The sequence below is a fragment of the Corapipo altera genome, unplaced genomic scaffold, assembly GCF_003945725.1.
Source record: "Corapipo altera isolate COAL_440 unplaced genomic scaffold, ASM394572v1 112, whole genome shotgun sequence".
Lineage (NCBI taxonomy): Eukaryota > Metazoa > Chordata > Aves > Passeriformes > Pipridae > Corapipo > Corapipo altera.
In genome coordinates, this window is record NW_020884899.1 from 4,578,865 (window position 1) to 4,591,483 (window position 12,619).

The following is a 12,619-nucleotide window of genomic DNA, read 5'->3' on the forward strand; positions in this document are numbered from 1 at the left end:
GGGTGGGGACAGGACCCGCAGCTCCCCCTGAGCACGCCACGCTCTCCACCCCGCAGGACCCTCTGCCCGCCCAGCGCCCAGCAGGCAGTGCCATGCTGGCCCCTCCAGCTGCAGCACTGGCCACAAGCTCCATTCCCAGCCCTCCAGGAGCACAGACACAAACAGGACCCGGGCCAGGACAGCAGGAGCCGGCCCTGCAGTTTTATTGAATCCGGTGTTCCTGAGACAGGCAGCTCCCATGGCCTGGGGCACGCGGGGGTCTCATTCATCCCAGGGGTTCTTGTCAGTGTCGATGGACATGCAGTTGTACACGGCGTAGCGCAGCAGCTCCTCGCACACCTTGGCCCTGGCAGGGTGGAACGCTGGGTCACGGCACGGAAAACCTCAGGCTTCCCTCCCCACACCTACATGGACATTCCCCAGGGCAGGGTCTGGGGAGTCTGGAAGGGAACCCCAATGCCAGCCCCGTGCTGGAGAGGGGAGAGTCCCTGTCCTCAGCTCAACTCACGAGGAATAGCTGGGCAAGAAGAAGGTACAGGAGCATGTGCAGGCCTGGGGCATCAGGTCCAACGCATCCAAGCTTGGGAGAGAAAAGAGAGTCAGACTCCAGCACAGTGCAGAGACCTCACACTGTGTGGGGACCCCAGCAGGGCACAGGGACCCCAGCAGGGCAGGACAGACTCACCTCGACCTTTCTGGGTAGACAGTGATCTGAACTGGGAGGCGGCTCCGGCCAGTGACAAACTTGAGAAAGCGGCTGAGATCCTCTGAGGGGAAGGACAGGGATCAGGCTCAGGGACAGGAATAGGACTGTCCCAGAAACTGCTCTCACAGCAGGTTCTGCCTTTGCAGAATCACCCCGAGAACAAGGGGCAAAGCTAAGGGACGCTCTCAGCATCCCAGGAAGGGCCAGGTGGGACAACCTCAGCCAGCTCCCAGGGAAGCAGCTGGTGAGCATCCTTGGTGCAAAAGGCAGTGGGATGCTATACCCTATACCCTATACCCTTGCCCATCCCACTGCACATGAAGAGCGGGGAAAGGCTTGGGGCCACTCACCACTGGTGAAGTTGTTGAGTGCCTCCAGGAAGTACTGGATACGGGTGTCATCGGAGGCAAAGTCATCAAACCTGACTGTAAAGAAGAATGTGCGATGTCTTCATTAGAAACTACCAGTAAAGCAAAGGAGAGGAGGAGACCCTCTGCTCCCCACTGAGCCCCTGAGAGCCCCTGGCACCCTTGAGTGGGGCCAGCACCCAGTGCCGTGATGGGTGGAGAAAGAGGGGTTCCAGTCTGCAGGGTGGCCATTCGCCTCTGCCCATAGCAGCTGAGGACCAGATGGACCAGAGCGGAGACCAGTGGGGTTTGCAGCTAAACCTGAAGCATCCCTATCCAGGGTTCCTCCAGCTTATTCTCCCCCAGGCCCCTCAGCACCCCTGACCAGGACACGTGCACAGGACAAGCAGCATCAAGGGGAATCTGTGCCCTCGTGGGGGTTGGGAGCAGCTTTGGGCTGGCCCTGTGACTTACTGAACTTCCGCAGTTTGGCCGCCGTGATCTCAGGGTCCCCACAGATCCTCTTTTCCATCTGCTGCCAGGTGAGCAGGTCCAGCACAGGCTGGGGCACCACGCGGAGCAGCCCGGCGCGCATGGCTGCGATCTGGGGGGCACAGGAGGGGCTCCGTGTCACCAGGGTGGGTCTGAGCCCAGGGCAGCCACCCTGGGCACTGGGGGCAGGGACCACCGGACCCCAGAGGGGGTGCAGGGCTCATGGACATCCTGGGCATGGAACTGCCCAACTGGAGCTAGTTTTGGGGACACATTTTCATGACATGAACCCCAGAAGTACTAGGATGGCTTGCCACAGGAGCAGAGTCCCCTTGGAGCCATGCCAGCCCTGGGGGATGGTGTTACCTGCTCCTTGCTCTCCTCCAGCCGAGCCTTCTGCACCAGGCGGATGAACTCCTTGCGGTCCTCGTAGCGCACCACGGTGTTGCTGCCGTTGGGGATCAGCTCCACCACGCGCTGGTCACTCAGCACTGTTGTGTAGGTCAGCTCTTTGCCAAACATAAACTCGAAGGCTTCCCTGTCCACCCGCTCCAGCACCTCCAGCAGCTTCACCTGCAACCCAAACGGGCAGTATCCACCACAGTGGAGCCGAAGCAGCCACAGGAGCACACGGCAATTCCCTGCCAGCCCCCAGCCCTGCTCACCAGCTCTGAGTCCACGGTGGCAAAGTCCTTGCTCCAGCTGACCTCCTCTGCTGCCAGCTGCTTCCACACCAGTGCCGGCAAAGACAGAATCTGCCAAAGGGAGCGGACACGTGCATCCTCCCCCTGCCCCTCTTTCACCCACGGGCAGTGGGTGAGACACCGTGGCCCCTACCAAGCCCCCTCACTAGCCAGGAAGGATCTGCTGTGCTCACCAGGAACTCCTTGCTCCTCAGGGCTGCTCCCATCAGCTGCCCGATCCACTCATACTTGGGGAAGTCCTTGCAGGAGGGGTTGGGGACATACATGTCCCTGGTGTCACTGCTGCTGTTACCCTGTGGGAGAGAAACTCAGGACCCACAGACAGAGATTTGACCAGCCCAGCATGGCTTCTCCTGCAGCCTCCCCCTCCATCACTCCTCTGTCTGCCTCTCCTGCCCTTTACACCCCTCCAGATCTCCACCACCCAGGTACAAGCACAGCTCCCCCAGACAACAGCCTTGAAAGCATTAAGACAAGACTAACAGCCTAAAAATCCCCAGGCTCTGCTGGCTGCCTCCCCCGGCCTGGATAGGCAAACAGTGGGATGTCAAACCTGGTTCGAGGTGCGCACGAAGAAGGGCAGGGGCACGGGGACATCTCCTGAGCTGGGACACAGCTCCTCTGACACGTCTGACAGGCTGTCCCGAAAGCCACCACCTGCAGTGGGGGCAGAAGCTGGTTACTGCCTGACACACCAAGGCCAGACATTGAGCCACAGCATCTGCCCAGCTACTCCCCTCCCTGGGATAGGGGAAGCACTGGTGGTGTAGGGTTGATGCTGGAACCACCCCAAATGTGCAGAGCAGGGCTGCCTCTCACAGAGCAGCTGGGACAGCGTGGGCACCCACTGATCTGCACCCCAACACAGGAGAGCCCAGGGGAGAGCCCTGGGGCAGGAAGGGAGAGCTCTCACCATTGTCGATGATGCCCTCACTGATGAAATCTAACTCCCACCACTGGGTGTAGGTCAGGGGCCACCTGTGGGGAAGCAACAGCCCCATGCACATCCCTCCTCCGAGAGCACCAGCAACACTTGGCATCCCCTCGCACCCTGCTCTGGAGAGGTGACACTCCACAAATATGATGCTGAAGTCCTACCTGTAGTCCAGGGGATGATTGTTCTTGGGAGATCTGAGGCCTTCGTACAGCTGGAAAGCAGCAGAGCAGAAAGAGGATGAGACACAGTGGGGGCAAGTGATGCTGAACTGGCAGGTACTTGGCACTGGGCATGGTGTTGCCATACCTGGGTGAAAACGGTGTTCCTGCAGCTGGGGTCCAGTGCAGGGTTGGCACGGTGCTCCCGGGCCAGGAGCCGGTTGATGGAGAGCTTTGGCATGCTGTGAGGAGCAGCGCTCTCTGAGGACTGGAGACAGTGGGCAATGAGGGCTGAACTCTGCTTGGACAGCAGCAGGAATGGCTTCATGCTCTAACAAAGGACAGGCAGGGATAGTCAGACACCTGATCCTGCCACCATGTGCCCTCTTTTCCTCTCTGCAAGCACAGCCCTTGGTGTCACACAGGATTCTCCTCTACCCCTCTGGCAATGCCCAGCATGGGAGCTCTCAGCCCTGACCTGGTCTGTCCCCATTGGATCAAGGAGGATACACCACAGCCCTCAGAAAACCATCTGAGCTCATGAGGAGACACCAATACTGGCAACATCCCAGGGGGGCCCAGCAAATGCTCACCCTGAGTGCATTAAAGGTGCCGATGCTGTCCTCAGAGAGGGGGATCAGGTAACACAGGACACTTTCCAGGAGATGGACAAACCTGGAGACCAGAGAGAAGCAGCATGAGGCTGTGGGAGGGTGGCATTTCACCTCCCTCCCAGCCCCAGCCCCTGGGCACTGTGCTCGCTGCACATGGGTCTCCTCCAGCCCATGGAGGGACACCAGACACCAAGGGGAGCACCCAACCAGCACCCTCTGCCCAAACATTTTATTTCATTCCCCCCAGGAAAACGGTGTAAACAAGGGCAGCCCAGCACACACCGCAGCACTGCAGCTGAATTGCTGCAGAGGGTCTCCCTGTGGGGACAGTGCCAACCCCAGCCTGAGGCTGCCCTGAAGGCCAGGGCATGGTTCTTCTTGGGACTGGGCTCACTGCAGGGAGGGTGACACCCCCCGTGCCGTACCTCTGAATGAGCACAGCCCGCCGGTACAGCACGTCGGGGTCCACTCCTTCCAGGAGAGGGTAGCGAACCAGCCGGGCTGGCTGGAACATGCCAGCGTTGAGGATCAAGTCCCACTCCCAGAAGGATATGATCTTAATCCCTTGCAGACGGACATTGTACCCTTGGTCTACCAAGAAGGAACAGCGATGCTGTGTGCGCTGCTGCAGCTGTGCAGCCAGCACGGCTTGGATGCTGCAGCCTGGGGAAAGGTGCCCCCAGCACCTGCAGCATCTCATATGAAGCTCATTCCTCATCTTTCTCTCCAGTGGATCCTAAAAAAGCAGCAGGTGCTGCAGGAAGAGCCACAGGTGCTGGGACCAGCTGCAAGTTTAGGGCCAGGCTGGGCTGGCAGCACAGGCTCACCCCGGCACTCCAGGAAGCGAATCTCCAGCACTGGCATGTGGGTTTTCATGTCCCGGAGGATGCAGACATTCTGGTAGCTGTTCCTGCACACAGCACGGAGAGGGATGGTGGAGCCACAAGGCACAGACACCAGCGAGGTGGCCAGCGAGGCACAGGCCACTGTGGCTCTCCAGCCGATGATGCGCTGCTACCCATGGCGAAAGCCCCCCCAGCCTCACCAGGGCTACAGCAGGAGGGGCCCAAGCAGAGAGAAGAGGCTGTCAGAGGCACAGAGACATTCTGGAGAAGGTGGAAGCCACATCCAAAGAGCCACTAAAGAGCACAAATTCAAAGCAGTACAGAAAGACAAGCTAGCTGAGAGCATGTCACTGTTCTTGGGGGGTCCTAGCACATCTCACAAGGGCAGAACCATCCTTCAAGCAGAGCTGGTCATCCAAGGGTTTTTGAAGGAAATGGGGATTTGTGGAGATGAGCAATTCGCTAAGTGTATTTTCAAAGCCTTTTTCAAGGTCCCATCAAAGTCCTACAGTCCCATGGGGAAAAACTACTGCAACTAAGCAGAGGGAGGAGTTGGCTCCCACAGCTGCAAAGGACACCTTGGTGGTCTCATGGGTGCTTCTTCAAAGACAGATCTCACTGCTCAGCCAAAACAGGCAAAGGGGCAAGTTTTGGGGAAGGTGAAGGAGATCTTTGCACTCCTGAGTAAACTCCTGCCTGCCTCGAGAAGGATGCTCAGAGCCAGAGTGAAGATAGGGACAGGAAGCTCCCCAGGACTTCTTGGCTACAGCATGGCAGAGATGTTCAGAGGGGTGACAGCAGTGGCATGTGTCCCCAGAGGTGAGGAGGAGGAGGGGGAGGCAGAAAGTCACCAGGTAGAAGGAGGCACACTGCAGACCAGCTGCCACAGCATAGGTGAGGAGCAGGAGAGGAAATTAAGGTGCTCGGCTGGCACATGAAGGTGAGGGACCACCACACTTGTGGGGACAGATGTAGCCTGCACCCAGGGAGTCCCAACCCTTGGAGAGCCATTGTCACTGGCAAGTAACTCAGGACCAACCCCAGCCCTTTCCTTAGCACCTGCTCAGGATGCAGAGACAGCTCTGGAGTTCAGCATAAGCTGAACCCAGACTGCTCCTTGCTCATTACTCACTCGTTAATTAGGACTGTTCTCAGGTGCTGCAGCCTGTTCAGTGTCCCCCCATACACAGCCACCCGCCTGGGTATATAGGAGTTGCACTGCCCATCCAGCATCAGCCACAGCCTCCTAGGGATGAGAAGAGCAAGGCACAGTGTTCTCCTCCCATCCTGAGCTGCCTGGGCACAGAGGTGCCCCCAGAATCCTCCCAGGCCTGGGGGCAAGGCTGTGTCTTCCTGGGGTGCCTCTGGCAGCAGCTGACCCTCACTTCAACCCCAAGTCCCCAGCTGCAGCTGGGGGAAAGCTGGGTTGAGGAGGAAATGGGTGCTTTGTCCTGCACCCTGCCCATCCCTGGCACAGCTGCTGGCATGGAGGGGAACACCCGGAGGTCTCACTTGACAATGGCTCCTTTCTTCATTTTGAGCCGCACCCAGTGCTGCCCTGGGGGCCCATTGCTCTCCCAGAAGGTGTTTGTCTGGTTGTCTGTCAGATGGGCTGCAACATACTCCTCCTGCAAGAGTGCAGCAGGGGGAGGGAGATAAGCATCCCTGGGCACACCAAGACCACCACTGAGATGGGTTCTGTGGGTCCAGAAGAGGTCAGGACCAGGCCAGCCCCTTGGTTTCTTAGGCTGCAGGTGGATGGTGGCTCCTGCACAGAGCAACTGGGCATGGCCACAGACCCCTTGCAGTGCCCCAGAGACACAGGGGGGTTTTGCTCCAGATGCCCAACTCCCAGCAGCTTTGCTAGGGCAGCAAAACCCCACCACCGTCCCCTGCCCCTCACAGAGGGGCCAGCTACCGCTGGCCACTCCTCCCTGCAGCTGCAGTGATGCTCATGTGTCTCATGCTGATTTTAGGCTGCAGAGGAGCCCCACTACGCACCGTCTGTGAGGAGACCTCAATGCTGCTGATGTGCTCCTTGGTGCAGTCCACCTGCTGAAGCTGCTTCTCGCTGTGATCATACAGGAAGCGCCCCAGCTCCATGTCATGCTCGTAGCTCCAGCCTGGGGGCACAGACCTGCAGGGAGTCTCTGTGTTAACGGGACGAGGAGACCAGGCTGCACCCCAAACCTGCCCACCAGCAGTGTGCAGGTGCCCCAGTTCAGACTGGCAACACTGTCTCGTGGTCACGAACTCGGGATGGTGACTGGCACCTGTCCCTGCAGCAGGCAGATGGCACAGCTGTATCTCATCACCAGCACGCCAGGGGTTTATGGCCACTCCAGCCCAGTGGGAATAGCAGCACGCGGTCGCTCCAATGCTCCACAGAGCAAAGGCCATCTTTACTTGAGCAGTGTCGAGAGGTACCAATGTAAAAGGCTTCTCATGGCACCCACCCTCCCCACTCCCAAGCCTGAAGGCAGTCCTGGTCCTGCAGGAATGTCCAGGCCCTGGCTGGCTGCCCCTCAGGGTGCTGCAGTCCCGCTCTAGGAGATGCACTCATACCGAAACTTCTGCACGGCAGCCTCATCCTGCTCTATGAGTCTGGGCATCTCTCCAAGGTGCATGGAGTAGGTCAGGTCCACCACGTGTTCCCAGCTGGAGCAGCATCAGCAGAGGAGTCATACAAGCGAAAAGATGGGTCAGTGCTCAGTGTGCCCAAGCGTTACTGCCTTAGCCTGGAGTGGAGGCAGCAGTGGTGGAGGACTGGGGGTGACACCCAGGGGCTGCAGGAACAGCTGTGGGAGGGATGAGAGTGCCCCTGCACCCAGGTACAGGCTGGGACAGAGCAGGAGAATCCAGCCCTGCATATGGCCTTCCATCACAAAAATCAAATTTGAGCTCTCTCATCACTGCACTACCTCCACGACATTGCTCAGCCCAAATCCGAGTGCCCTGGAACCCCCGGCATCTTTATCCTGTGCAGGCGCTGCCACAAGCAAACAGGATTAGCCTGCAAGAGGGCTCCCACCTGCCCACCGGTGGCTCGGTGGGGGTGTGTCCCACCAGCGCTGGAGAGAGCGAGAGGGCTGTGCTGGACATGCCCAAGGGATTTGGGATGGCAGGGGCGCGTATCCTCTGTGGGTACCGGCCACACGCGTCTCCAGCCTCCACAACCCAGCCCGGTCCCCTCCCGGGGCGCAGCGGGCTGAGGCCATACCTGACAGCAGGTCTGTAATCAACCCCCAGCGTCTCGTGCTGCCACTGGATCCTCTGCACGGAGTCAACCGGGACCAACTTATCTCCTCCCTCTCCGAACCTCTGCGCCAGCACCCAGCCCTCTGCCAGGCCATGGCTGCCCGTGTACTCCTCCAGCTGCTCCTGAAGGTACATCCCGGTCTGTCAGCGCCGTGTCAGGGACAGCGGCATCCCGCGGGTGGTTCCCGGTGCCGCCGTTACCTTGCTGAGCTTGACCCAGAGCCCGGCTCCGTTGCAGTACTCCTCGCCGGTGGCGCGGAGGCAGCCGCCCTTCCGCACCTCGATGGTGGCCCGCGCCGCCCGCTTCCCGCCCCGCGCCGGCCCCGGGCTGTCCCACACGCTCAGGAGGCTGCGGGCGGCGGCGGCGGCCGCGGGGTCTTTGCAGATCTTGTACTGCACCTCCTTGGGCACGTAGCAGAGCGCGGCGGGCAGCGCCCGGGCGCGGCGGAAGCACTCGCTGCACTGCAGCAGGAACCGCAGCCGGCCCAGCACCTGGTGCGGCGCCTCCCCGCCCGCCCGCATCGCGCACCGGGCACCGGCTCGGCTGCGCCCCGGGCTGTCCCAACTGCGGCTCGGCGCTGCCCGCCCCGGAGTGACCGCGGGGCCTGTTCGCCTCCGGCGGTGCCGCCGCGCCCGTCTCTCTCCGGGACCGCCCCGCCTCGGGCAGCCCTCGCTGCCCGGTCACCGCCTCCTCCCCGGGCGGCTTCCGCTCCGCCCGTGTCCGCTGGCACGTCCCTGCCCGTCATCCATCCCGGGCCGCAATCCCTCCGTTCTCCAGCTCTGGGGCCTCCGCTATCCCCCCTTTGCCAAGACGTCACGGTCTTACGCCCACCCCAGTCCCTCAGTCCTCGGCAGAAGCTGACCCAGGTCACAGGCATCCCCTCACCCCACGGCTTAAGACTCTGCTTCCTCCCGGCTTCCAACATCTTTGTCACTGCCGGCATCCCCACAAGCAAAGACGGGGTCCCTGTGGTGTCAGGGCACAGGGCTACTTCTCCAGCCTGGATAGGGAAAAGAGGGCAGCAGGTATCCTGCTATGGGGAGAACCAGCTCCCAGCTAGCTGGGGGACATATTCCTGCCCCAGGCAGGCTGGACCCCGGTGGGGATGCTCCAGCATCAGCTGGGGAGGATGACAGGCTTCCTGACCCAGGAGCAGCTTTACCCCGGCCAGCAGTGGCATCCTGGCAGCAGGAGCAATGCTATGACACCCAGCAGCACCCAACCACCCAGAACACTGGCAGTGTGTCACCCCATGTCACACCTGCCTGTTACATACCACAGCAGGGTGGTGGCAGAGAGCAACTCAGCTCCACCCCACACTTCCTTAACTTCTTCAGGTTGGGCACTAAAGGCCACATTTAGGGATCATGAAACAATCAGCCTGGCAGAGCTCAAAGGTCCCTGCACTGTTCTGGTGCCGGACTGCCCTCCTGGCAGGTCAGAGTCTGTTTCCATCCCTGGCTGCAAAGGCATGGTGCAAACTGATCCAACAGCTGTCACCCCGCAGTGTTATCTGTTGAACAGGTGTGACTGTGCCTCAACACAGTAATGGGCACCCGCCTTGCCAGGAGCAAAGTGCCCTGAACCACAGTGTGAGAGAAATGCAGACTTCTGCCTTGCTTCTGCCTGCAGTTACCACAGCCAGGAGGGTCCTGTGGCCTCCCTCTGCAGCCACATCACCCTGTAACACTGGTTTCAGAGCTGCTGCAAAGGGTTGAGCCAATTAATACTCTGAGTCACTTCCATGACACCACTTTGTGTGCAAAGGGGACCACAGGGCCAGTTTCCACTTCATCTCCAGCTGCCTCTCATGACACCAGTCTCCCCTGCTGTTCAGAATCACAGAATCATTTTGGTTGGAAAAGACTTCTGAGCTCATTGAGTCCAACTGTAAACCCAGCTCTGCCATGTTCATTGCTAAACCATGTCCCTGAGTGTCACATCCACTGTTTAACCCAACAGAAGGACACAGGAGCCCCAGCCAGACCACACCAATCACCAGAAAGGTCAGAAGCAATTAGTTTGTTCATTTTATTTTAGATCCTACATGAGGTAGGGACAGACAGAACCTGTCAAACTACTTACAGTTTGTCATACTCCAGGGTATTAGTGGAATAAAAAGAACAGCTAGACTACATGAGCGTTATTAATCACCTGAAACTATTCTGTGACAATCCTGATGGCATCAGTCCCTCCTCCAGCTCATCCCTACCCACTCTGTAGAGCTGCAGCTCTGGCACACAGATACTTCTCAGCAGCACAGGGGCACCGGAGCCTTTCTCAGGATAGCATTGGCTTGAAAATTTGTCTCCACGGACTTCAGACTGGTTGATGGGGTGAAGATGCACAGCCTCTGGTTCCTGGCACCCAGGAGGGCTCCCTCACCCTGGCCACATCCAGAAGGAGTCCAGGGCATTGGCATTTGACTCGTGTCTTGCCAAACATGGTAGGAGACAGTTCCTACCCACACCTTTAGAGATCAGAGAAAAAATGTGACCCAGCACTGAAATAACACCTACCTTGGGCCCCTGAGATTGGCCAGAGTTGAGCCAGGCTGACCTTTTCCACAATTCACTGGGCTGTCACAGCAGAAATTCAATTTGCGACTGGCTTTAAAACACCACAGATGAGAGAGGACCATGCAGATGAGATTCAGGCCACTTACCAGCTCCCCCTTCCCAACTCACCTTTGCACAGCAAACTCAACAGCGTGATCTGTGGGTTATCCTGGCGTCGTCCTTCCTCAGCAGCCACGTTTGTCCAGACTCTCTGACTGTGCACGAAACGATCTCACCTGAGACCTCAGTGATGTGATCGGCTCTTCCTCCTGCTAGAAGGGCTTTCACAGGTCTCCTCAGCCCGGTACAGCCAGTGCCATTTTTCTCAGTATGCTTGTAGGGGTTAAACCCAGACCATCCTGGGTGATCCCCTTTCTGCTAGGGCCAGGGTCCTGTTACTACAAGTATTTTCGAAACAGAAATCCCTGTCACCAGCTAGATTCTTTCCCCAGAGCTCCAGTAAGCCCTTGGGCAGCACTCTTCTTGGTAGCAGGAAATAAGAGGTCAGGGTACACCTCCATAATTACCTCAGTTACCCTCCATCAGCTGCAGAGGTGCCTGCTTGCCAACAGCTGGTCATCCCAAGCAGCCCTAGCTGGATCCTAACCTGCCCATTTCCACAGGTGACGTCAGCTCACCCTTCACCAAAGACTAGGTGAAGGGCTCATCCTGCCCTGAGCCACTTATCAAACAACCCTACCCTGCCCAGCAATAAAGCACCAGAGAGAAATCAATTTTTATTGCTGCTTCTAGTTCTGCTCAGTAAATAATGTGACTGCCTGCTGATCTGCCTTAGAGACAAGTGGGCAAGGTTGGAAAAAGCAGGATTGATTCCACCCAAATGTCAGTCCCTTTCAGATCTAGGATAGCTCATTTCAAACCCCAGCTCACTGCTTCAGGCTCCTTCCCCAACACTCCTGACTGAAGCCAAGCCAGCAGATCAAAGTCCTTTCACCAGCTTGCTCATGCCCATTTAAAACAGACACCCCAGGAAGGGACTCAGCCACCAGCACGTAAAGGTACTGCACTGGCTCTGCTCCCGTCCATGCTGGTGGTTGGAATCAGCCACAAAGCCAGAGCTATCAATTCTGAGATGAGTCTAGGACTTATAAAAAAACTTCTCTGGCAGACAGGACTTCACATCCATCCAGCTGAGCATGGAAGGGCCTGCTGCAGGCAAGGACTGCCAGAAACAGCTTCCCCATTCACCCTGTTCTTCCTCCACTCACCACGATGTGGGAGGTGGCAGCACATGCTCCCTCCTGCTCCTACATCCCTTTTAGCACAACCCCCCTCAGCAGATCTGGAACTACAGCAATTTCAAAGGAAACTGGAAGGACTTTGTTTACAACTGGAAGTGATTTCTGGTTGACAGAAATCTCAAAAGATCAGAAAAAGCCATGAAGCATTAAACACAGGAATAATCTTAACTCACAGCATCAGCCCCACTCCAGTGCAGCCTCAGTGACTCTGTGGCTCTTAGCAGTGGTGGTCCAACAGACCACACAGGCTGAGGATGGAGCTGGGGGTATAAACGTGGACTAACAACTGGTAGCTCACAGTGGTAGGCAATGAGCAGCCCTGCTCAGGGCTGGGAATATCAAGGAGTATTCCCAGTGGTCTTGAAGCTGTAAAGGTTTCATTGCCCACTCCTTGCTCACGCACTGCATGCCCATCTGCTCAAGGAGCTCCAATTCTTGATACCCAGAGTTTCTCCACTGCCTTGGGGCAAAGGCTTTCCCTGTTCACCTGAAACATACACCTCCCTTCCCTCAGCAAAGAGCAGAGCCTGGTACTGCCATGCCTGCCTCTAATCCCTGCCACCTGTGAGGAGAGCTTGGCCCTGCCTGCACAGCTCCATGAGAACTCAAATAGATTAGTGTTAATACTGGCTTTTAGGGGAAAATCAAGGCTCAAAGAGCCTGGAAGAACAGCTGCCAGGTCACCAGCATGCTGGATGCAGAACTGAAAGTTACGGAGGAAAAAGCAAATAGACAGT

The 12,619-nt window shown here is 58.0% G+C and overlaps 1 protein-coding gene across 1 annotated transcript; it reads right to left on the reverse strand.

Moving 5' to 3' along the window:
* Positions 1 to 150: 150 nt before the first annotated feature.
* Positions 151 to 8,663, reverse strand: LOC113950009 (E3 ubiquitin-protein ligase HECTD3-like). Its single transcript, XM_027649256.1, has 21 exons — positions 8,263 to 8,663; positions 8,024 to 8,184; positions 7,369 to 7,461; positions 6,805 to 6,940; positions 6,316 to 6,431; positions 5,936 to 6,049; positions 4,786 to 4,868; positions 4,384 to 4,549; positions 3,938 to 4,019; positions 3,493 to 3,675; positions 3,348 to 3,397; positions 3,163 to 3,227; positions 2,803 to 2,906; positions 2,423 to 2,542; positions 2,211 to 2,300; positions 1,912 to 2,118; positions 1,528 to 1,657; positions 1,057 to 1,131; positions 686 to 767; positions 509 to 580; positions 151 to 346 (listed from the first exon to the last, which is right to left on the reverse strand). The coding sequence occupies exons 1-21, from the start codon at positions 8,581 to 8,583 to the stop codon at positions 262 to 264; spliced, it is 2,535 nt and encodes an 844-aa protein (XP_027505057.1). The 5' UTR covers positions 8,584 to 8,663; the 3' UTR covers positions 151 to 261.
* Positions 8,664 to 12,619: the final 3,956 nt, after the last annotated feature.

Coding starts and splice junctions, on each gene's coding strand:
- LOC113950009 (XM_027649256.1), bottom strand. CDS start 8,583: ATGCGGGCGGGCGGGGAGGCGCCGCACCAGGTGCTGGGCCGGCTGCGG. Junction 6,432..6,804: donor TTGAGGTCTCCTCACAGACG/GTGCGTAGTGGG, acceptor GCACTCTTGCAG/GAGGAGTATGTTGCAGCCCA. Junction 3,676..3,937: donor GCACCTTTAATGCACTCAGG/GTGAGCATTTGC, acceptor GTCCTTTGTTAG/AGCATGAAGCCATTCCTGCT.